Genomic DNA, 25,364 nt, shown 5'->3' with positions numbered 1-25,364 from the left:
GGTTTGTTTCTAATCAGTGAAATGTCCTCTGGTGTTTTAACATGTTGCATTGAGATAAGGAGTTCTGTTTCAATGAATGGATTCTTCATTTTACTTTTTTGATTTTAAGTATTTTTTAAAGGTTACTCAGGATTCACGCAAAGTTGAATAATTATTTTGCAAGAAATTAATATGAAATACACTTAAAAAAAAAAAGTAAGACAATTAAAATCTGGGTGACTGAAGTAGTTTGTAATCTTTTAATGAACAACTTGACTACAAACAAATTCAAGCAATTGAAGACCTCTGTGACAGAGGAGCATACAGTATGTGCTGTCTCTCGGCCATTCGTACACTGATTGCATAACCTTTTTACAACCTCACTGGAGAAGGGCTTATCTTGATTGTCAGCAGACTGCAAACGTCTCTCCTGCAGCAACACAATTTTGCAGTTCTATAAGCAGTATAGTAGGACATTTTTTTTAAATTCAATGCACAATCTTCTTTGTTTTTAAACAAACAGTACAATGTCTATTCAGTGTTTAAGTCAGCAGCTCTCCCATCTCTCCTTTTCCTCTTTTGTTTTTTTGTTTATGCCAAACCCATAACTCGGCCAGTGTATAAAGAAGGGATCCAGGGTTCATTTCACTTTGGTTTTGTATATATACATATATATATATATACTGTATATATTGTATATATACATATATATATATATATGTATATATATATATATATATATATATATATACAATATATACAGTATATATATTAAGATGTGGCAGGTTAAAAAACTACTAGTTCTCTATTTTTGTCTCTAAGAACTCTTGGCATTCCACTAGAATAAGATGTTTTATGAGAGGAAAGGCAGAATTGTTGCTCCTTTATCACCTTATTAAATCATAATCTCTGGAAAAATATTAAGTAAGTAGTGTAAATCAAGTTAGTAATATTTAAAGACAAAACAATAGATACAGGTGTGCACGTTTTAATACCAAACAAGTGTTTAGCCGCTGTACAAAAGAGTGTGCATATAAATATATATTTTTTAAATAATCAAATGAATGCATCTGTTTTCTACACGCAGCTGACATATTGTACATTAAGATCCAGTAATTATCATTGTGTTTCCAGAGTTTTTATCTACTTCTATATACAGGTGTGGAACTGTGGGGTTTGGTGTTTTGATTTTGATTTTTCACTTGGTTTCAGCCTCTCCCTGTTCTGTATCATAACCACTCTTGTATTCCTCATTATCTCTCTCTATCACTGTTGTCTCAGTCGACCCAACTCGTGCCAAACTTTACCTACATACAGTAGTTTGTGGGCTGTGATACGCTGATTTGGCAAAATGTCTCTGGGCTCCAGTACTGTTCATGTAAGAGAATCACCTCGAGTCAAATATTCCACCGGGCTCATAATGGAGGTGACGGTGGCAAGAGTTGGACTCAGGTCAGAGCCATGTACATTCTAAAAACTCTGTCGTCAGTTTTTTCACATGGACCCATGCTGGATCATAAAGCCTCGGTAGCTCCCGACCCGATATATTCCAGCTCATTAAGTTGTAAAGGTTTGTTGGCTTCTCACTGTGCAGTCTTTCAAACGGCAGTGTCCTCTGATGATTGTGCCATAAATACATCTATGAATGGTTGTTACCCTTATGTAGCATCAATATACGTGCGTTTGTCTAATGTAACCATTCACCCTTATCTACATTGTGGGGGCAACTGATTTTTGTTGTTATTTATAGCTGTCATAAAACACCATCCCTAAAGTATCTGAAGTTCTCATTGATTTTTATTGGTGTGTGTGTGTGTGTCTGTGTCTGTGTCTGTGTCTGTGTGAACTCACAATATACTATATATAACACAGCTTCTTTTTGTGTCCATGCCACCAAAAAATAAACAGGTGAGAATCCTTAAAGACCCTAAACACACATATTGTACACCCACACAGCTGTTACTTAAGCCTGATTAGATGAGCTCTCAGGACAGAGGGTGTGTACAAACTGCTTGATTGACATCTGCCTCACTCTGGTTGCACTTGATAGATTGGGAGAACAAACCATTTATATTATAGGGCATGCTGGCCTGTATAACTCCACCCAACTTCAACCTGAGCAGAGGTCTAATCAGCCATACTAATAGAAAACACCTGTGTGGGTGTGCAGAGACTTTAAAGCTGCTGTTATAAATATGTTTTTACATTAACAAAGGATTAAATCACTGAGTGTGAAAGCAGTCACTCGTGATGATCAACCCACAGACAATCTAAAGTTATCTTATCTGGAAACGTTCTAAAACACTACCTCTCCAGCACCAAACGGCAGACAGACACAGTTAGCTAAAGAGACGACTATTTCCCCTCAGAAGTTAAAGAGAAAAAGTAAATATCAAATCTTACATTTGCCTGAAACACAACTCCAAAGGTTTTCTGTGTCTGCTCAATTTGTGAATAAGCCATATCAAGGTTGCTTTGCCTCCAAGTGGACAAAAAAAGAAGAGAAAGCACATACAAGTATTGAATGTTCAATGCATTTATCTGCTGGCAGCAAAAAGAAAAAGAATATTATTGAAAAAATATAAATAATTTAAACCTTTGTATGAAGATACTTCTGTGTCCACATATTTTGCGTGAACTGACTAATGATAATGTTGGGTGTCCTGGGACTTGGCACACAGAATCATTAGGCTATATTGTATTGAAATTATATATTTAAGTATTGTATGAGATAATCTGGGGACTGGAATTTAGCAACGGCTAAAAGATGACAGGGCAAGTTTTAAATTTTTTAAGAAAGACTTTATGAATACACAAAACACACTCATACCACCAGTATTGCAAATAAAACGACAAACAAACGTCCAACTCAAATCTAAATGCAGTACTTCGTTAGCACAGATAAGCACCATTTAGCAGAAACCAGTATTGCATAGTCATTTTCCAGAAATCCACCAGGGTTGCATTTGCCTTCTAAGAGACCCAATTTCCAGAGAGCGCTATCCCTGGAGGTGGGGCCAGAGTCAGTCTGGGTGATATAAATCTTGGCCCATGTCCAGCTCCAACACACAGTGTTCAAAATTTTCTTGGAAAGTGCCATTTCGACCCCACACGTACAAATACGTGGTGTCATTTGTCTGACCCGGAGCTGTCCTGAGGAAGCAGGGCTATGAACCATCATAGGTGTACTTACTATCAATCATTAACATATATCCTAACCCGTCACTACCGCACCAAGGTTCATAGACATTTCATTTTCTGGGCTCAGAGCAATTTTGAGCTGCAGAGAACTAAATCAATAGCACACAAGTGTTCCCAGAATGTCCTTTTGGCACTGGGTCTTGTCACCTCCCCTGCTGCTTAAAAGTATTGTGCAAACATGCATATTGCTCAGTAAAAGAATTGAATAAACTGGATCACGTGTCTATATGTATAGAGCTACTTTTATCACTGAAAGTCCTTTTGCAAAAACTGTGACGCACCGGAACTTGACGCTACAATCCAGAGCGATACAGTTGTGTGTACCTTCATCAGGTGGTTGCATTTCTGTGCAAAATAAATTTCTGGCTTGAACAGTTGATCAAGTTGTAATAGATTCCTGCTTGCCTACTTGTGATATGGAGTGTCTCCAGAGCAAGGACCTTTCTGCTGCCTGCGGACAGCACAAATGGAGTAAGGTTTGGGCTGTAAGGTCATGCCCAGTTTGGGAGTGACAGTGGGGACGGTTCCAGGAGGGAACTGAAGATGAAACCTCTGCAGCAAAGTGGTGAAAAAGAGGAACATCTCCATCCTGGCCAGCTGTTCGCCGAGGCAGCAACGCTTCCCTGAAAAAAAAGAGAATTCTTTCATTTAGACTCTCTCATACTCACACAGGCACAACATCTGGCCAATTCATTCAAGTATTGAGAAATACAAGAAAGACGTTGGGGAACACACTACAGAAGAGAAATGCTGTGGAAATGTCCTTGTGATAAAGACTATATGGGAACAGGAACTTGAAAATCATTAATGTTTGCTACAGCTAAAGCGATTCATTTATACACACATTTGGATTAGTGAGACGAGGCTACTTCCTGTGACGCACTTCCAAAACTTCCGTGAGGTCGTATGCTGCTGTCTACTCTTTATGCTTTTCGACATCACGATTACATAAAATCTAAACCCACCTTTGCATTACAAGAAAAAAATTAAATACAAGTCTTTTTGTTAAGAATAGACCAATAACATTTTTATTTTTACCAACTTACTACAAGCGGAATTGATTTGAACCAGCTAACTTGGTGTCATCCAATTCAAATAACTCATCCACCTACAGCCACGCAAAATCAGATAATGATCTCATTTGGGACATAGTTCGTAAAATCAACTCTGAAGATCAGCACATCCCTGGTTTGGTTTGTTAGGCTGGATGTCTGGTACTGGCCATTATCCAAAATGCCTAACCACAGTTAGGTATTATACCATGAGCAATGCTCCCATAGACAACTTGTAGACCATTCAATAATGCAGCCAAGCTGGACAAGAGTACACCATCAGTACATTCGACCTAGGGGTTTGCATGAAGCCTTCCTTTTAATATGGAGCTCTAAACATGTGCTCAAATGTGTTTTTCTAAATATCAGATCATCATCTACCAAAGCCTTACTGATAAATGATGTGACTCGTCAACATGGCCTGGATATGATTGGCTTATGTGAAACATGGCTGAAACCAAATGTTTCTTTATTAGGGTTAACTGAAGCTTCCTGTCCTGAGGTCACTTATGCACATGTTGTTTGGATTGCTCAACAAGTTGTAGGTAATCTATAAATCTATTTTTTATTGAATGGTGATATTTAATTCAACTAATTTGAGGTTCTTGTGTTAACATATTTTCCATTAACTATAAATGGCTTTGTCTAGGACAACTGGCTCCAACATGTGGTACTCTACAGACCGCCCTTATTCTACATTTTTTGACGAGATTATTGGTGATTTCAATATTCACCTGATGAAGGGTTATGGCCTTTCTGGCCCTCCCAGATACTTTTGGTTTCACTCAGTTTGTTCTTGAACCCACTCTCTCCAGTGGTAACAACCTTCTTTGGTCCTATCACACGGAATATATGTTATCCAGGGTCTCTAAAGTCTTCAAATGTTCTGGAAAGAGTGGGGTCTCAACAACTGTTAGACCATATAGGTAATACTAATACTTTTGTACCATTTCCTTCTGTGTTTAGGACCTGCCAATCCCCTGAAACAACACTTACTAAAGTCGTGAATGATTTTTCCTCAATATAGATTCAGATAACACCTTGTTGCTTCTACAACTGCAGCGTTGGACAGTATTGATCATTGTATACTTCCTACTACTAGAAGTCTTCAAATGGTCAGAACGCTGCAGCAAAAATCTAAACTAAACCTAGAAACATATTCAGCATATTGCACCAGTTTGGTGTAATATACTTACAAAATTGTCAATGGGCACGCTCCTTTCAACCTGTCTGATCTTCTAAACCTTATCCTCCAATCAGGACTCTTTGCTCTCAGACGACCGGGCTCCTGTCTGTCCCCAGAGCAAAAAGGTATTTTAGACTTTAGAAGTCTTTCTTTCTCTTTTATGTATGTATATGTATATATGTGTGTATGAGTATGTATGTGTGTATATATATATATATATATATATATATATATATATATATATATATATATATATATACGGCATTTCAATCTCCCTGTTTGACACTAAAATTGACTTTGACTTGACTGAAGTCAGCAGGCCACAGGGCCTTTCCCTATCATGGACATCAGACAGTGTGTTTTTGTTGAGGCCTTAAAATCCAAACTTAAAACTCATCTTTTTGCCATAACTTTCAATTTGTTGCTTATTCTTTCATTAACATCCTCAATGTATAATTTAAGCGTAGTAGTCCTGTCGATGAGAATAATAACTTTCTGAAAGCCGGTGCTTCTCAATAGCACTCTGATGTTTGTGTCCCGCAAGCACTGCTCTCTCTCTCTCTCTCTCTCTCTCTCTCTCTCTCTCTCTCTCTCTCTCTCTCTCTCTCTCTCTCTCTCCCTCTTTTTCTTTTAACTGAGGCTTCTCTGTGCTTGATCATCGACCGTCCTGGAACCTCTCTGTTTTGTTTTGAATATGGGGATTTTATGGACGCTATCACCGATATAGCCATTAATCAAAAAATGTTCTTATCATGCAAAGGTGGGTTTGGATTTTTTGTTAATGTCATGTCAGTATGTATACATGATACATTCATGATTAATGTAAAGGGGGAATTAGATGAGAATAATTAAGCTAAAGATAGAATTCTGTGTATATAAGACCCCATGATGCACATTCATGTGTGTTGTTTGAGTTTTATCTTTTTGGTAATGGCTTGTCAGCATCTGATCTGGGGGTCACTGCTGACTGGGGACAAACTGTGATTCCCTGCAAGTTCCACTGATCTAAGAGAGGAAAATATGTAGATTTCTAAATGTCATATATGACTAAAGCCACAATATTTTCTTTTATCAGGAGTGTTGGAATAGAAACATAAAGAGACTAACCCAAAGAGAATGGCAGGAAGGCCTCACGCTTCACAAAGTTGCCATTGCTGTCCAGAAACCTCTGTGGTGAGAAAACACCTGGATCATTCCAGTACTTCTCATCAAAGTGCACTGAGTAGAGGTTGGTGATCACCATGGTGCCTTTGGGAATTGTGTACCCGTTGACTTTTGCGTCCTGGGAGGTGGCACGGAAAATACCAAGTGGGACGATGTTACAGAAGCGAAGGATTTCGTGCAGAACAGCTTCCACATAGGGCATCTTCTGTTTGTCCTCCAAAGTGGGTGACCTCCCGTTGGCAAGCACGCTGTCGATTTCCCTGTGCACCCTCTCTTTGTAGGGGAAAACAGACACCATCAGATATCTATTCATGCGTAACATTACATAACCATTATATTTAGAGCAGCCTACAAACAGATGTGCATCAAATCTCTCGGGGGTCACATTAACAGTAAAATGTGTAAAATGTGTTTCTGCTATAACTGACCTTGTATGTTGGGGTAGAGAGCCATGTACAGCATGGCCCAGCGCAGGGTGTTAGTTGTGGTCTCTGTGCCAGCAATAATAAGCTCACCCACTGAATAGATGAGGTTCTCATAGGAAAAATAAGAGCTGGGTTTTCCTGTGTTCTGCTCCAATTCATCCAAATAGGCATCAACATAGTGGCGAGGTGCCTGTGGCACCCTACCCTCTGAAAAACTCTTTATAGTCTGCTGCAAGAAGTCATACACCTCAGCAGCATTGCGGAACAGCTTCTGGTGTTTCCCAAAGGGCACATACTCAAGCCAAGGGAAGGCATTGTAGAGGAGTGCCCAGCCACTCACTGCTAGCTCCACGTTCTCACTGAATAACTCGATCATGTGCTGGAAGTTGCGGTCGTCGTAAGTAAAACGCTGTCCAAAAATGATCAGGTTGGTGATGTTGGACACAGCGTTGGTCACCAGGTGTTTGGGATTGAAGGGCTTTCCCTTGTGTTCGTCAATGGCATCGACAAAGAACATGCACTCCTCTGAGATCTTCCTTTCAAACTGTCTCTGTCCGCTGCCGAAGTAACGGAAAGAGTTGCAAGCCAGTTTACGGTGTTCTATCCAGCCTTTGCCATATTTACAATTGAGAAGCCCTTTGGAAGGTGGAGAAAAAAGTGAAAAATAAGAGTTTGATCATTAATCATGTCAACTGTAATTATTTAGATACTGTTGCATGAGAAATTGTATGCATTGCAATCTTATAACATCATCTTACCGCCCATTTTGGTCATTTTCATAAATAAAGGCAGCGATGGCCGATCAGCAAACACCTCACTCTGATGGTAAAGGCATTCTTTGACACAGTCATATCCAGTTAATACCACTGTCAAGATGCCTCCCAGGTCAAGACTGAAAATCTGGAAGGTACACGTTGCAACATGAGCACTTTATTCCTTATGTTCTTTTCACACTTTTCTATACAAAGTAATACTTCTTTCAAGGAATGTTAGATTTATATCTTTATAATTGTAGGCAAGTTGTAACATATTTGCTTGTGTCTACTTATTGGCACTAGTCTCCAAACTGGGTTTTCATAAACCAGAGAACTGAGGATGACTTAAACTATCTCACAGGACAATGAGTGAATGAAACATACTCTGACCCTTTTTTAAGGTTATCTCTCCATCCACAAAGATATCCAGCTCTAAATTATGTTTACCTTTAAAAAGCACAACGTGCCATCAAAAGAAAGACTGTGTACTTATATGCATTTTTGTTTGTGAGGGGAATTTTTGGGAGCCCCTGGTTTCCCATGTCATTCGCCTCCAAATACTACAGACCGCCAAAAGTTAGGGCGAGTCTCTTTTGTTCGTTTCAACTACTACTTCACAATGTGTTTGCATGTGCATGTGCGTGTCATAAAACATTTTGGATAAGGTCATGCACTGCACAGTTTGCAGATCACCCAGTTAAAAAAAGCACTGCAGTCATAAAATGCGCTGTCGGCACAGTCCGAGTCATTACCTGTCCATGAACTTCACTCTGCTTCTTGAGGAAAACGTGCGGCTCGGTGGCCAGAGACATAATGTTCCCTATCACAGGGATGGGAGAAGGACCAGGAGGAAAGCCCGGGGGTCTTCTCTGTTTGAAGAGCTGGCGAACCAGCAGGAAAGCGAGGAGGACGACAGCCAAACAGCCCACACCGAGGAGAGCCTGTGCGCAGGACACCGGCACCAGAGACGGCGATTGAATTGAAACCATCTTCCCCAAAAAGTGTTCCTCTGCTAGACTACCTCTGCTGACTTCGGCTTCTCCTCAGAGCAACTGAAGCACATATGTATCATCTTGCACATTTTCTATCCCCCGCCTCTAAGGCTAAGATTGGCCAGAAAAGTCAGAGTCAACTGTGGGTGAACTTTGTTCTCCTCTTGATCAATAACCCGGATCATCTGTGAATTGAGTTTTAGTTTTTTAATGAACCTACAGAGGGGGCAACACACCATAAAAGTGTCAAAGTAACACTGCACTTAATAAAAAACATTATTAAAGTTGTAAAAACGCAGAGGCATGAAAGTTGTGAAACGTGCAGACCAACTCTTTGATACACAAATAACACTTGCACAAGCAGTAATTGAGATCAAACAATTATGTAAGTAAGAGCTTGGAATGAAGGGAACAGAGCACCGATTGAAATATATACAAAAATGGGGAAAAGAAACAAGGGAATGACTTCTTGGACAGCTAAATAACTTAGTAACAAGCTATTATGACTACTGAGAAAAATCAGCATGCTAGCTAATACTGACATGAAAGGAAGGAACTGAACCCCAATCCTGTTGATCAATCTTAGAATTGTATTATTAACTCACTAACATTAAGTAAGGTTTCAATAGTATTTTGCTATGGTGAGCTTAGCAACTCAGGTCGCTCCTCTTTTTAGACAAATTTAAAAAATGTAAACTGCTGAGCTGAAGATAAACCGAATCAGCAAACGAACCAAGGGTGGAAGCCAGACAGAGAGAGGGAGTGTCATGGGCAGTGTTATCTGGGGTCACTGCCCAGGTGAACTGAGCCTCCCTGATAACCCGACTCCACCCACCATGCTCCTGCAAGGAGAGGCTAGACAAGCCTGTCCCGAGAGTTGCCCCATTATATTGTATGTAGGCTACATAATGTACACGTACAAAAAAAATATTTTGAAAACAAGAAGTTTAACAGAAAAATGATTTAATTTTTTAATCAATCGCTTTGACAATTTCTAAGTGATCTGACAACACGAGCAAACTGTACAAGACACAATGAAACAGTCATTTAAATAGCATTTTTAAAAATCAATACATTCACATGTGTTGAATTAATTAATTAGAAGAGGATTTTTCTCAACACAGAAGTAAAAAAAAAGACGTGGAATAATTTGTTAGTGACTAAAACACCTAACCTGTACCGATACAACAAATTCAAATACTATTTATGTTTTCTGTATGATTCTCTCTGTATAAAATATTATTATATTGCTAAATTTTCTATAAAGCGTTCACGTACTTTCCTTTCTTTATTAAACATTCTATTATTACTTGACACCAGTTTCATTATAAAAATTCATACTTGCAAAAATTGTCTGATGTCAATTATCCTGTGTGCATGTTTTGTTTGAGCCAAACCACATTTTAAAAGCATTTTACAACTTTAATGACTCAGCACTTTTACAACTTCAACAGTGGGTATGATTTGAACTGTAAGCGTGAATTTTATGGTGTGCTGCCCACTAATTTCTATTATTACTTGGGAACCCAGCTTCAATTCATACAAACAAACTTTATTTTTTAGAAAACTGAAGGAAACTGAGTAAAACAAACACATTTTTAGAAAATGCACTCACAGACTTTAACGACATTTTTAGATGGCCATCTTTAAAAGAGTTGCATCAAATGCAATATGTAACTTTTTAAATGTCAATAAATTGTGCTCAAAACATATTTTGTGTGTCAAAATTTAAATCATTCAGGTAAATGAAGCGTAAGCGTGTTTTTGAGTAACCCTGTTTTGTTTTTAGCCAAATAAACTTTGCCCCAGTAAGCTGCTGCAGTTTCCGTCACCTAAAATCGTAAAAGGTTAGGACGAGGTTAAAGGTTAAGGCAGGCACCGCATTCCAAAAATAGTTGTATGAGATTTATCAAGCTTGTCGGCTAAAACCTGAACTCATCCAGACAATTTGTAGGACTTTACATGGATGTTCTAAAAAATGTGTATCGATTTTTAATGCGTACATAAGAGTGTAGGATAGCGGTTGTTTACGACCAAAAATATTTGCGAATATATTTGCCTTTATCCCTTTTACTCACTATACAATTATTTAATTAGTCCCTTATTTTTTTGCCTGCATATTTTTCCTTTATGGTCTGTAAATCTAAGTGGAGAAGGGCTAGAGCGTGCAACGGTTAACCCAGGTAAACATTATCTCATTAATGGGGTTTTAAACTATAAACAATTTGCACTTTTGTAAAACCATGCTCTCCACTTTGCTGTGTGATCAGTTCATCATGACTGGCTTCTCATTAGACATGAAGTTGTTTATCCAGCCGTTCCTTCCTGCTGAGACAGCTGGTAAGCTTTTTTTCTTAGATGCCTCAAATGGCCTCTACAGACCTCTCCCAATCATTCAGATACCTAATGAGGACATTCTTGCAAATTACTTCTTTGCTTCCTGCCAGCTCCACTGACTCAAAAGCTATTCTGGAAGCTTTAAACACATCTGTCAAATGTAATCACATAAACATGTTCTCACTGTTGCATTATCTAGTCAGTGGTTGAATTAATCAAAACACCAGCGACACGAGTGTCCAGGTGGTTAACGTGGTGAAAAAACAGAACCAGAGTTATTAAAACAATATTTGACATAATCACGACTCCTATTACTGGGCAATTTAAAGTTTACAAAATGTTTAACATTTGATCTGAAATCAACAGAGAGTGGTGGAAGAGATGTCAAGGATGTACAGGAGTAATGTGAGTAGGGACACGGCAGTAAACAGAAGTGGTATTAATCAGAACATTGCCCTCAGTTGAAACAGACTTATTATGATATTGATTCATTTTTACTTTTTGACGCCAAGAACCACGAACCCAAAAGAACAAATGTAGGCGCCGCTCTGTGGGCCCACCCCCATCAAGGATAGGCATCGGAGTCACGTGCACCGTCAGCTCCGCAGCAGGCATTGCAGTATTTCGGGGTCTTGCGGCATCAGCAGTATTGTGACTGTTGTACCGGACTAGTGTGGTGAAGGGGGAGCTAAACCTGAGGCAGAGCTTTTAATATACAAGTTTATCTATTTTCCAAACCCTTTCCTACTTTCCTCTGTAGGGCGGCTGGGCTCACCCTTAAACTGTGTATATGAATGACATCAGCTGACAGGAAGTAATCATGGAGTTAGTTAGTCTATAAGTGACATAAAATAAATCAAAAATGGACCTTGAGATTTCGGAGCTTGGTCTATTCCAGGGACTAAAATTCAGTATATCTCGGCCTCTACTGCATCAATATTTCACCATTCTTTTCTTAATGTCGCTCCGAAGCAAATTAAATACCGGAAAACGTAAGTATTTCATCACATTGATGCAAAAAACATTGACCTGATCAATGTATGGGATGTAATGCAGTTACCGTATGTGTGGTAGAACATCCCCATAAGGTCATTTGAGGAGTGATCTTTCTCTTTTGTTATACTGCAGGGCATGTGTGGCATGTTCGTTTGGGTGGGTCCCTCGACGACTGTGGTTCGGCAGTAAATTATTTACCATCCGGATGACTGGAATTATCAAGTGCATGGGGAAAATCTAATTACTGACCTTCCCTTGTTCCACTAATGCTGTCCAGAACCTCTTTTCTTTTTCTTCCAACAACATCATGACAGTGGCAGGAAGATCAAGAGGTCTTGTAATCCCTCTGCAACTACTGGCCAGGTGTTTAAATGTTAGGTTAGGTTTGGTCAGCTTTCTAATGGAGAGCAGCAGGTGTAAGTCCCTTTGCTAATGGATACTTCACCTGATGTTTATAGTTCCATGAGCCTCAACGTTTTTTTTAATGTTCCTTTTGAAGGTGCAGAAACCGCTCTGTAAACGAATTTCAGGCACTTCATTTCCATTACAGGTTTTTCCACACGGTTTCTCATCATTGCTCTGTGTTGTCAATCTCACTGTATTGTGTTAACGCTATCTGGTGATAAAGATAATTTTCCACAACTCCGACAATAAAGTTCCTCATTAACTAACTAACTAACCTGTCAGTTCTGAGCTTTCTTCATTTTTTGACCAATTAAAGTGTAAGTTAAGACACCAGCCAACAACACTACCCTACGACAATTGCTTTGTTTTCACAATAAAAAGTTTGCTCTTTTAGGACTGAACCAAATTACTCATCCCCAAATCTGCCATTCTACTACAGCATTAGTGTCTATTAACCACAACCTCTTTTAGGTTCGGACGATTTTGGAAAAAGCCTCTGTTGTGTTGCGCTGAGCTGAGTTGAGTGGTCATGCTAAGGTATTCATCACATCAGGTAGCACAGTGCTAACTTAGTACACGTTCTTGTGTGAATTCAGCCTGTTTAGACTGTTTAGCTCCCTTCACAACACAACTATAAATGCTTTCACAAAAAAGAGCTATTTATCTTCTAATACAAACTATATGAGGTTCCTCTTCCTCTCTTATTAGGGATCTGAACATCTTTATTTTATTTCTAGCTGAGATTCAAGATGTATTCAAGGTCCCCTCTGCAGGAGCTAATGGCCTTCTTTTGAGATTCAACACAAACCTGAATGCTCAGAAGGGGAAAACACTTTGCAGAATACTGATAATCCATTTATACGCTAAAAAATGAACACAATCCTCATGTGCTAACTTTAATATTTAAAATATAACTGCGGGATCATTCAAGCTGATTGTCAAATATTGCTGCCTGTTCGAATAATGCAAGGTGTCGATATGAGAGAGGTCTTTGGGGCTTTTTATTCCCAGCCAAGAACAGTGCTGCACAGATTCACCCTGACTCAGCTGAGACACTGATGAGCACTGCACGGAGCATAACGTTGCCCTCTCTGTCATGAATGCTCTCCTGTGTTGCAATTAATTTTCCAGACCAATTGATGCCAAACATTAGGGAACGTGAACTGTGTAAGATAATTGCATTCTTGTCAATAGTTTTCCCATTGGAATGTAATTTCTCTGCTTCAACTCTTGTCCCGGGACATAGCAGGCAATGGCGCATCAAGGCCTGGGAGCAGCTTGAGTGTAAAACAATGTGGAGAGTATTTACTTTTACAGAGACTTGACTTGTTACAGATGGCACATTTTTTGGCAAAGTACTCAAATGAGATCAAGACAATAATGATTGTGTGTTTAGAGTTGGTATCACTAAAGTCTGTAGTCCTCCATGAGCAGTTTCTGACATCATATGGAGACTCATTTAGTGCTTCTGGTATAAAGCCTGCAGGTTTGCTCAATTGTACTAAAAGGTTGATCCAAACTAATGAGTTTCCTTGTGACTCAAAAACTAACTGGGAGGCAGGGAGCTTAATGACACATCATTCAATATTGTTACATAAGGGGAATAACAAGATGGCTACAGACCAACAGCCCTGTAATTAGCCCAGAGAAACCGGATGCACACTACTGAATTCTGTGGGAAGGTTTCGTTTACCCGAGGAGAGTTCACTGAGCCTCTGTTTCATCACAAGAAAGACATTATTTTATCCAACCGTATACAAATTATGAAAATGAGCAGGATCAAAACTGTTCTCTAGGTTAACTCAAGAATAGAATGTGTTGCTGAATCAATCAATCAAAAAACTTTATTGTCATTTCGAGCTATACAATGTACAATTCAAATTAAATTTCATTTGTAACAAAGGAAACAAAGGAAGTTACCATCTACTTTGTACTCTGTGGTTCAGAAATTGACACTGAGGTTCAATGATGTTCAGATCTAACGACTAGTTGAAGACAAATGAGTTTATTTTTGTATTTTCCGACACACTTCTTAATTGTCTAATGGGGCAATATTGAACCATGTGAGGGAACAGCAGGGTAACCTGTAACTGTGGCTGTTAGATGGCATATTGATGAACATATGAACTTTTTGTCATAGGGTTGTTGATTCCATTCTGGATTTGATTTTGTTCTTGGTGGAACAGCTGTTTCATGTCGAACTGTGTCTGCACTTGGCCTTTGACCCTGTTCCCCTTGCCAGACTTAAAATGCAACTTGAGTAAGTGACTGCAATAAAAGCTGTTATGTATATATATATTTTTAAACATTCCTAATTGTTAATATGTAATGAAATATGACTCACCTGTGAACATTCACTATGAAATCTTGTGGTATTTTCCAATTTGTTTGCCCACTCTGTATATGATTAAAAGTACGAACTGCACACCTTTGGAGGCCATGCCTCTCATTGGCCCTTGCCGTGTTCATCTCAACCACTTAAGAAATGGCATCACATTAAAAATCATATTGGCATATTTTAGGCTGTGGTGATTTATGATGAAATTCTCTTACCAATATAATAATTAACCTTGTAATATCAGGGGATTTACAGTAGGCGGGTCCACATGCACATACCATATTAGTTTTTTTTGTTTTTCTTTCTCATCCTTTTCCCACTTACCTTGCTTGAAGAATGACTTAACTACAAATGATGCTACCAACTGATTCAATTACCTCACAGCTTCTTTTTTTTATGAATTAAACACATTGATGTCATTTGCATACATGCTCTTTTATTGGCTTGCTGTAAAGTGACGTGGGACGTCTGATTGGCTAGCAGTTTGAGGTAAAACATTTTACTGGCCAATAGACTATGATCAAGTGCTCATTTACTTAATAAAGAATCCCATGGGGAACATATATAAAACCCTGCACTGTGGGGAGCGTTCACCAGATTTACAAGTGAGACTAATATTGAATTCTTCATTACCAGAAGATCTACAGATTTTTCCTACAGTGAGTATAGATAAAATACTGCTTTTTTTAGTTGATTGTGAAAATTATGCTGTCAATGTTAAAGATCAGATGATGTGTTTTTTTGGAGAAGGTGAAGACTAAGTAGTCTGGATAGTCACCTTTACTGGATGATACTGGTTGCTAACTGAGGGGGAATGCAGCTTTGCTGGTTTGATGATGTTATACTATCTATGGTAGGCTGCAGTTAATTCTCCTAATGGACAGAGTTGCTGTTATAGTCGCTGGCTCAGTGTCAGCATATCACTAATAACTCTTCTATCTGCCTCTGCTCTAACAGAGAGGGAGTGTAAGAGAGCGAGACAGAGAGCGAGGATTCATTCAGCTGTGAATGCACACAGTAGATTAAACCTGTTTAATGGTATAAAATGTTGTGGATACAGTTCAAACAAAAGCCTTTAAAAAAAAAACTTTCCCATGCAACAATTTCCATTACCTTGTCTTTGTACTGTATTTGTTTTCAACAGGGAATCATGACAATGACGAAACTCTGGACTCTTCTTCTTGCCTATGCGCTGATCATTTGTCAGATGTACGTCTCACAGGCAGCTCCATCCAGGTGAGAGTCGTGGCAATATTCCTAAAAGTATAAAATATATTTACCTTTTAAAAAAACATTGTGTCTGACATTGTGTTTCATGTGTTTAACATTATTTCTGCAAAAGGAAAAACCTTTTTACATTTCTAAAAGGAAGAATTACTGTATGTCATATTACAAGTGAACTGTTACTGTAGTTACAGTTTTATAACCACTGTTGAGGCAGAACCAGAACTGGAGAGATAAATCTAATCAAATGTGAATTTTCAGAACTAGTAAGGAGTCCATGTCAGATGGAATCACACTATCGAATGATGATACCCAAAGGTTACTCAGAGCGATCAAGGAGTTCTTGCAGATAACTTCAGATGAGCAAGACCACCAAACAGCTGATGGAAACAGGTGTGGCTCTTAATATTTTTAGGTATTATTGTAGTATATTTAACCCTGATTATGATAAAGTTTAAGTCCTGTATCGGGTGTGGTATCTATCTATCTATCAATCCATCTATCTATCTATCTATCTATCTATCTATCTATCTATCTATCTATCTATCTATCTATCTATCTATCTATCTATCTATCTATCTATCTATCTATCTATCTATCTATCTATCTATCTATCTATCTATCTATCTATCTATCTATCTATCTATCTATCTATCTATCTATCTATCTATCTATCTATCTATCTATCTATCTATCTATCTATCTATCTAAGCTAAATATAACACTTTTGTTTATAAGTCCAGCAGCTCCAACTTCTCGGTGTTTATTAATTATCAAGGTATACAGTAACATTCATGTAAATCTACTCTCTGTCATAACCCCTTAATGCATGGGCTGCAGTTAGTCATTCATTCATCCTTCCATTCAGTATTACAGTAAACAATTTGCCTGAAAGACAATGTCCTTGGTCAAAAAACAGAACAGAGCATGAAATCAAAAAACACGAGAACACATGCATGATAGATATTATAAAGATTAGACTGAACAATAGCATGAAAAGTACAATATTTTGGTTAACAAGATATCTTCAGATGCCTGCTGGATCTGTTAGCATGCATTTGAAACATTACATTAATTTAACGCACGCCATTTTAGAAAAACATCATGCATGTACTTATTAATATTTATCTGCATGCCACAGTTACTGTAAGCCTGTTTCTGCATGTTTGTCTCTGTCTCTAACAGCTTGGATAGACCCATGTATAAGCGCTGCACCGGCTTAAGCACTTGTGTGCTGGGCAAACTCTCCCAGGATATTCACAAACTACAAACGTATCCCCGCACCGACGTGGGAGCAGGGACGCCTGGCAAGAAGCGAAGTTTATCTGAGCAATATGAAAACTACGGCAACTCATACAATTGAAACTCTCCCTTTTTAAGCCATGTATTCTTCTGTCAGTCTGACTTAACGTTTGCTTGTTCATCTAGCTCCATCCATTCACACAACTGCTGATGCATGTAGACCTAACTTCAAAGAAATGTCTTTGCTTTAATTTTCCACTGGCAGACATTAGATTTTGACAGACTTGAAATCATAGAATTAGCTACACAAATCGTGTTACTTAGGCGGTTCTCTACAATACAATACAATCTAGAAACAGCTAAAACAATCTTTCCAATGTTAAATAATCTTTCTCTTCATTGTAACTGTGTTTCCCCTTTAATAAATTCATAATTTACATGGAAGCTCTTTTTAATTTATTCAAGATTGAATACATTACTCATTGAATAAAAAAAATGAAGTGGAAAAGGGTAAGCATGACCGCCTATAATGCATACACACAATTATTGGAATATTTTGCTCTGCGTACTTCTATACTATTGTGTTTGATTTGTTGTTGATGATGCTAAACAATACTGTTTAACGTGTGTCATGCAGATGTCAGATGATAAACTGTGTTCACCATCTGTTTCATTCTTACAAGTAATACAACAGCACAGAAGCGGGGATGCAACACATCCACCTGTGTAACCCACCGCTTGGCTGACTTCCTGAGTCGGTCAGGAGGACTGGGACACAGCAACTTCGTTGCCACCAACGTAGGTGCCCAAGCGTTTGGCAGACGGAAGCGGCGCGGCCCTGTGTGAGAACAGGAGCAGACACACGGTATGTTCGCACTCTGTACTTTCACATCATACTATTGCTGGACTCATTGAAGCTTGTACTGTGGACAAAAGTGAGAGATTTGAACAAAAGCATTGTGTTTTGAAACCCAACTTAGAATCACAGTCAGTAAAAAGGCTTCTTGATATTTTATATGTGCAAGGCAGTATTTTACATTTGTATTCATCCATCAAGGGAAATCTCTCAATATATTACTGTCAATTATTTTAACAAAGATCCGGCCACATGTGGAAATTGCTGCGTTCTCTGTACCATGGGAACTGTCAACTTAGTATCAACTCAAGCACCATTTACATTGTATAATATATTTATATATTTTCCAAGCGTTTCAACTTTACAGATTTGTGTAAGATGTTTCATTATTTATACAACAATTTGCATTATGGAATTCCTGTAATGGGAACCTACATAAACATTTTCCAGAAATGAGATATAATGATTAATTATGTAATTTTTATAAAGTATGGATGATCACAAATATCGCTGACTGCAATGTGTTCATATATTTACCACATGCTGACAACCTGATTTGCCTAAAGTGTTTAAAAGTTATTGTCTCTACTGTCCTTTTTTGAGACATGTAGTCTCAGTGTTAATTATATAAAAAATGGTTTATTGCGAGCCATCCTGGTGGCCCAAGAGGTCTTCTACAACTAAGGTGAAGAACTTTGAGCCCCATGTCTCTTACTACCCATATGTTCTGTTCTCCCCTTACGGACAATTTGTGAAATAATGCCGAATGCCCCACAAAAATATATATTTTTAAAGCGAATCTATTCAGAAGCTGAACATTTTTGTTGTTTTCTATCCTCTCTTTGGCTCTCTAGGACCACTTGCCTCCGTGGAGCGACACAACTGCTCATCATCATCATCCTGCAAACACTTGGAAACGAGAAAATATACAGTATTTTTCACAAACATGGACTGATCTCTTGCTTTCAGAATACCACCAGAAAGTTATCAGTAATAGATTCATTGTTAGTCTGTGCTTAAAAACAGAGAAATAACTAGCATTGGTGTCATTGTCATCACTGAAATGTAACTGAGAAGATATTTTATTTTGCTAAGAGGGATGACAATGGATTTCTTCTCTGTCTTGGCTTGTGGCTCGATTGCTCTTCTGACCTGTATCTGCAGTACGATGTGTCAAACTGGAAGTCTTCAAACAAACCTTTCGACAATTGTGGCTGTCTTGTGCCTCGATGTAAATCACTCTATTAGATTTCATTATAGTGCGCAATGCAAATATGAAAGATGTACTCATGAGTCTAAATATTGTAATAATTGTGAATTGAAAGCAGGAATAAATTGTATTTTAGCTACATTAGGTTTTCATGTCTTACTGTGATTTTGTTTTCTTGAGTGATAAAAAGCTGTAAAATATGCTAAGCTTTCCAGCAGCACTATCTGTTCACTTCAAAAAAGTTCACCTTAATGTGTGAGGAAAAACTAGGAAAAACAAAAACATGCTATTTATGACATAGAGGAAATGCATTCACTGCACATAAATAATTGGACCATCTCCAAACTTGATTAAAGAATATTTCTTTAATAAAGAAAATGTGTGCTGTAAACCTTTATTTGATATTCTTTTGTTATGAGATCCAATGGTAAACATGTCACTGACCTTTGAATACATTTATGATTTATCTTTCAATACCTGGCTCATTTTGCCCTCCAGTGGTTTAAATAAGTTACTGCGTTTTCATTGGATATGGTGCCTCTGCTAAAACAAACTATTGTCTTATTGTAGACGAGGGGGATGTTAAACTTCTCCTGCAGCATCACATAGGCCTACATGTTTTCTTGTAACGTTTTTATGTTGTTTCAGTAAAAATCCATTTAAAATGTTTCAATGTAGGCTACCTAGAACTTAGAAGTAGAAAGGCTGTTTTGGGCATTATTTTACAAAAGTTCCATAGTGAATCTATTAGCAGCTTAGACAACAAAGGTGATACTTGGACACCTTTGTGAGAAACAAAGGTGGTTTTAGTTGCCTAAAATATATACCATGTCTTAACTATCAATATTTATATTTATATTTATTGTCATGACCAATATTTACCAAACCATAACCATACTATTGGGCATTTTGGCAGGAACTTAGCTTTGTTCCTTACTAGGTGTGAATAGTACATATACAATTCTCTAACAAGGTAAATGCAATGTTGTACTATGACATTGATATAAATGTTGTGATATAGTCATTTCTATAGGAACTCTATTGAGAATCTGTTAATGGATAAACTATCCAGATCAAGAGGTTTGTTTTTGGCAAATTCACCAAAGTAAATGCTGAGTAAATCCATTTGTACACATTTCTATGAAAGGTATAACAATCTTATTATAGCCATAAAGTAGGCCTCCTCACTATCACACAACCCTGTTACCTATGTTCACACATTTTGTGATATAGCTGTTAAATGCTAATTACATAACATTACATCACATTAAATCTAATAAAAATAATTTATAATACATTTATTACCAATTAAGCTTAGAATATAGGACAGACTATCCCAGGGAAACATTACAGCATTTTAAAAAGCCTCATGAAATGACTGTTTATGTAAAGTCTGAGTTAAACTAGTACTCCATCAATTTAGCATTTCACTCCTGTAACGTTTGGGATTCACAAAGGACAGTTGGAAAAACAAAAACGAAGATGACAAATCAATGCAGGAGAAGCAGAGATAAAGTCCATTTTATTCCATTCATAATAATTAAAATATTACTTTAACATCTTGCTGTTACTGTCATTAAAATTAGTGTAATAGCCGAGTGTTTTGTTGATTATGACATACGTTTTAATGTGTATGATTGTGTGTGTATGGGAAGAGAAGAGAAAAAAATAGCTAAATAAAAAAATAGCTAAATACTTTAGCTTCAGCGTCAACTGACACTAAAGCCACAAAAGTACTCATACAACTTTTTATTAATTGTTCCCATATACGCAGTAACCTTAGTGCATCGAAAGACCTGTAAAGAGGTGAAATGTGAAAACTGGCGGAGGTCCACTTTAACAGTTACCGAGGCTACATACTATAGAGGGCGGGACATCGGCTCTCTGTTACACCAATTAACGAAAACCAATCCCTGCTGTCACTCAGGTAGAGTTAGTACCGAAGAAAACAATGTCATTGAAAATACAGTGGTGTTGCTTAAAAGTATTTTTTTTTATGGTGGTGATAAGTAGGCTATCCCCCAAATCGACGTGGATAGAAAACGTTAGCATGGGATGCGGCTATCATCTGGACAGCTACTTTGTTGCAGAGAAACATAACGTCCTTGGACAAGGAAATAAAAAGTGTGCCGTGGTTTCCAAGAGTGGCAACTATGGATCCAAAGTTTGCTTAACCTTGATGGGTATAATGTTCTTAATAATGAAGTCACACAGATTGCTACTATCAGATGAATGGATGGCGCACTCTACAACGACACGTAAGTAATTTTTTTTTTGTTGTAGATGGATGAACATTATAGGTGTGGATTTTGATGTTGAGCTCTATTGGCCAATGGCTGGCTGTGGAGGATCATCAGCTCATCTTTGGGCCTCCCATATGCTTTCTGTTTCACAACACGTACCTCACACACCTTTGCATTGCTGTCTTTGCTGATGTTGGTGATGATTTCCATAAAAAGTTGTTTATTTAAGTTCAAGTTAATTATGGTTGAAAAATCTTGCATTCTCATTTTCCCTGAGCCAGTGTGTGACTACCTAATAGGAAAGTAGGCTGCTGTTGTTGTTTTTTTAACATGTTTAATCCATGCATTCATTTCATTAACCATTTTTTTTCACTCCTTGAGTTTCCTAGTTAATGTTGTGTTAGTAGCCTATACACAGCTATTTATACAGCTATTGCATTCAGGGGATGGTGTCTTTCTTAATTGGCCAAAACAGCATTCATATATATGTAGGCCTAAACTGCAAGCCACTGTTACTTCTGTTTCTAATGTTTGACAAACTGGAAGTTAGAACAACTTTTTATTCAATATAATATCAGTTTACGGTGTCACCCAGGGCACTAAAAATGCATTTATTTTGAGAAAGCAGGAAAATCTCTCTGATATTGGGTCCTCCCCTTTTGCAAATGTTCTGTTATAGCAACAGTTAGTCTGACCTTTTCCTGCAAATCAAAGGATATCCCCAGGATCATTTATATATTTATATTTATAGGCTTAACAGTCCCCTTGAGTGTTGTCACTATTTCTCTAGAGTTCCTGTGTAACAGACCCCTAGCTTCACGGCTGCTCGTCTTCTCTAATTGACATGCTTGTTTGACTCCTTCATTCTAGTATCTCTTTAGGGAGAATATGCTTTTTTCTAAACTTCTAATATCAGCAACAAGGGATTAATACAACATAACACAAATACACAGTTGTTTAATTATAAGCAATGTACAAAGTGGCCATTAGTCTTTGTTAGATATTGAATGAATTGGAGAAAATACAACCAAAATACTGCAAAATGGTAAAGGCCCTGTCACACAGTTCCGTATGGCAGAAACATGCCGGCGTATATGAAAAGTAGCTCAAAACTTGTCAGAGTCCAAATACGTCCAACATTTCCACAGCGGTGTTGTAGCTGACGTATACATAACGAATACATAACACATTATTATATGTATGTCAAACATATTGATAGCGTATCACTTATACAAAACGTATCAGAGCGTCTGGCCAACGGAGCTGGAAAAGTGCCATCTGGTTCATGTCATGCTGATGCTGGAGAACGGCTAAAATGTACTCTTGTCGCAGCCTCTCAGCATCCTCCATGCTCTCTGATGATGGGTTGATGTATGCATCAAGACGTGCTGTGAAGAAGTGAGGATGAGCTACTCACAGGGACCCTAATTACTATATTCAAACCCCAATACGCTCCCAAAACGCTAGCTGAACTCTAGCTGTACTGTAGAAACACGTTTTAATAAGTAACTCCGTCGTCAGGCATAATGTTAACATAGGGTAGGAATAGGGTATCCACTCGTAAGTTGGCTGTAGGGTTCACCGTCAGCCGACGTAGCCTATATCTAACGTACCTCTACCGTATTCACGTAGGTATTCACGTAGGTATTCACGTACTATATTTACGTAGGTAAGTATTCAGGTACTGTATTTACGTAGGTAAGTATTCACGTAGGTATTTACGTACTATATTTACGTAGGTAAGTATTCAGGTACTGTATTTACGTAGGTAAGTATTCACGTAGGTATTTACGTACTATATTTACGTAGGTAAGTATTCAGGTACTGTATTTACGTAGGTAAGTATTCACGTAGGTATTTACGTACTATATTTACGTAGGTAAGTATTCACGTAGGTATTCACATACTATATTTACGTAGGTAAGTATTCACGTACTGTATTTACGTACTATATTTACGTAGGTAAGTATTCACCTAGGTATTTACGTACTATATTTACGTAGGTAAGTATTCACATAGGTATTTACGTAAGTAAGTATTCACGTACTGTATTTACGTACTATATTTACGTAGGTAAGTATTCACGTAGGTATTTACGTACTATATTTACGTAGGTAAGTATTCACGTACATATTCCGTATTCACGTATGTCTAACGTAACATAACTTATGTGTAACGTCTGCATAATTTATGAAGCACACGTTGGGTACGTCCGGTAAAAAACATCAGCGTTCAATACGGATATGTGTGACAGGGCCTTAAGGTGCGTTGGGGCACCTAAATACAATGTCACTTGTTAGGAGTGGTGTAGGCTACAGAAGTTATGTACACTCGGCAGTATCGATGTTTTCCTTTTGTTGGAACTCATAATAACATGTTTAAAAGAAATAAACGTTCTCAATAGTGTAAGCCTTTGGCAATGATTGTCTGTGCACTTGTCCACTGTACTCAGGGTTTCCCCTGTTTCCTTTTTGTTTGGGGGTCCTCCCCCAAGAAAATAAAAAAAACAAGATTTGTTTTTTACTATAAATTATATTATAATGATAATTAAATTATATTCTTTCCAATTTCACATAATGTGAAAACATAACGTGCTACATTTGATGAATTACTTTAATATTTACACAGCCTTAGTCTGAACATTTAATTCTTCTGAAAATATTCGCCAAGTAAAGTCAAAAGAGCTGATTCAGAAAACCTTTGAATAATGTCTCATTAAATATATATGTTCACAAATTAGAAATGATTAGATGATTCGCGGTCATTTCTAATATTATCTACTGCTTTGGCAGGACGTTACATTGTATCCATAAATTACAGCATCCTTGTGCTTTGCCGTGTCGTACCGGCTTGTCCAGATGCTCCATTCCATACTTTTTAAAATGCAATCTAAAACAAGTTGTAAATCTTGAAAAACAAACTCCGATAGTGTCTGTGGAGGTTGAAACGTGTTCAAAAGAAGGGTGTGTCTAAAATGTTAAACTCTCTCCCCTGAGTGTCACCAGACAACACATATCTCAGTTGATTAGACAGATGAGAATGGGGCTACGCTTGGATGTGAGTAGCCATGTGCAAACTCTCAAACAGAGCTAATGAAGGAGATGAGGGCGGGTGTTCGAGTTAGTTCAAAGCCTCCGAAGAGCTGTTCGAGATGCCAGATCTCTTGAGCGTCTGGGGATGAGCATCTGTCACTTTCGACTCATCACCATCTGGATGACAAACTGAATCAGTCGGAGTGGCAATGTCTTACTTTTTACTTGTTTCGCACAGAAACACAGACTTTTTTTGTGCTTGCTGGCTGGTTGTTTTATACAAATCTTTTATATACATATGGGACCATATTTTTAGTTGCATGAATCCCTGACTTAACATCGGCAAGATGATGGAAGTTGATTATGGTGAAAAAGCAGCAGTATAATACATGTTTGTATCAGATGCTGACCTTTGCTTATGCACTTTTATTTTTGATTCACACATCTTCAAAATGTCCAAACAACACATCTCATTAATGTTCCTCTAGTTATGAAAATCTAAGATGTATATGTCCTGTATGACACTCTGTTACCAACATTTACTCCTGAAAGCTACACACTGAAATGACTGATATCTGATAGTCACTGCAATCTGTTAACTGTGTTATCACTACACATTTTGAAATGGCTGAACGTGGCCTTTTTAAATGTTTCCATGTCATTTCTTGTATATTTAGTATTTCTACATTTAAAACTGAATCGAAGTGCATTTTTAAACCCCGGGGCA

General features: G+C 37.8%; 2 protein-coding genes across 3 annotated transcripts; one reads left to right on the top strand and one right to left on the bottom strand.

Annotated features, from left to right (window-relative positions):
• Positions 1-3,585: 3,585 nt before the first annotated feature.
• cyp2r1 (cytochrome P450, family 2, subfamily R, polypeptide 1) lies at positions 3,586-8,751 on the bottom strand. Its single transcript, XM_029426424.1, has 5 exons — positions 8,515-8,751; positions 7,766-7,907; positions 7,011-7,643; positions 6,526-6,855; positions 3,586-3,803 (listed from the first exon to the last, which is right to left on the bottom strand). Exons 1-5 carry the CDS (start codon positions 8,749-8,751, stop codon positions 3,586-3,588), a joined length of 1,560 nt encoding a protein of 519 aa, XP_029282284.1.
• A 6,690-nt stretch (positions 8,752-15,441) lies between these two features.
• LOC115004077 (calcitonin-1-like) lies at positions 15,442-19,673 on the top strand. 2 transcript variants are annotated; one of them, XM_029426069.1, is made up of 5 exons: positions 15,442-15,489; positions 15,975-16,066; positions 16,316-16,447; positions 17,980-18,161; positions 19,007-19,673. In XM_029426069.1, the coding sequence occupies exons 2-4, from the start codon at positions 15,981-15,983 to the stop codon at positions 18,140-18,142; spliced, it is 381 nt and encodes a 126-aa protein (XP_029281929.1). In that variant the 5' UTR covers positions 15,442-15,489; positions 15,975-15,980; the 3' UTR covers positions 18,143-18,161; positions 19,007-19,673. The 2 variants fall into 2 exon arrangements, with proteins under 2 accessions (XP_029281929.1, XP_029281928.1); XM_029426068.1 differs by lacking the exon at positions 19,007-19,673 and having other exon boundaries at positions 17,240-18,101.
• The last annotated feature ends 5,691 nt before the right edge of the window (positions 19,674-25,364 follow it).

This window comes from Cottoperca gobio, chromosome 3 (genome assembly GCF_900634415.1).
Source record: "Cottoperca gobio chromosome 3, fCotGob3.1, whole genome shotgun sequence".
NCBI classification, from domain to species: domain Eukaryota; kingdom Metazoa; phylum Chordata; class Actinopteri; order Perciformes; family Bovichtidae; genus Cottoperca; species Cottoperca gobio.
This window is presented reverse-complemented; position numbering and strand designations above follow the sequence as displayed.

Bases quoted from the DNA above. Each gene is read 5' to 3' on its own strand.
- cyp2r1 (XM_029426424.1), bottom strand. From the start codon at position 8,751: ATGGTTTCAATTCAATCGCCGTCTCTGGTGCCGGTGTCCTGCGCACAG. The intron at 6,856-7,010 runs GTCAGTTATAGC...TCCCCTACAAAG, and splicing joins TCTCTACCCCAACATACAAG to AGAGGGTGCACAGGGAAATC. The intron at 3,804-6,525 runs GTTAGTCTCTTT...CTTTTTTTTCAG, and splicing joins CTTCCTGCCATTCTCTTTGG to GGAAGCGTTGCTGCCTCGGC.
- LOC115004077 (XM_029426068.1), top strand. From the start codon at position 15,981: ATGACAATGACGAAACTCTGGACTCTTCTTCTTGCCTATGCGCTGATC. The intron at 16,067-16,315 runs GTGAGAGTCGTG...GTGAATTTTCAG, and splicing joins TCACAGGCAGCTCCATCCAG to AACTAGTAAGGAGTCCATGT. The intron at 16,448-17,239 runs GTGTGGCTCTTA...TGTCTCTAACAG, and splicing joins CAAACAGCTGATGGAAACAG to CTTGGATAGACCCATGTATA.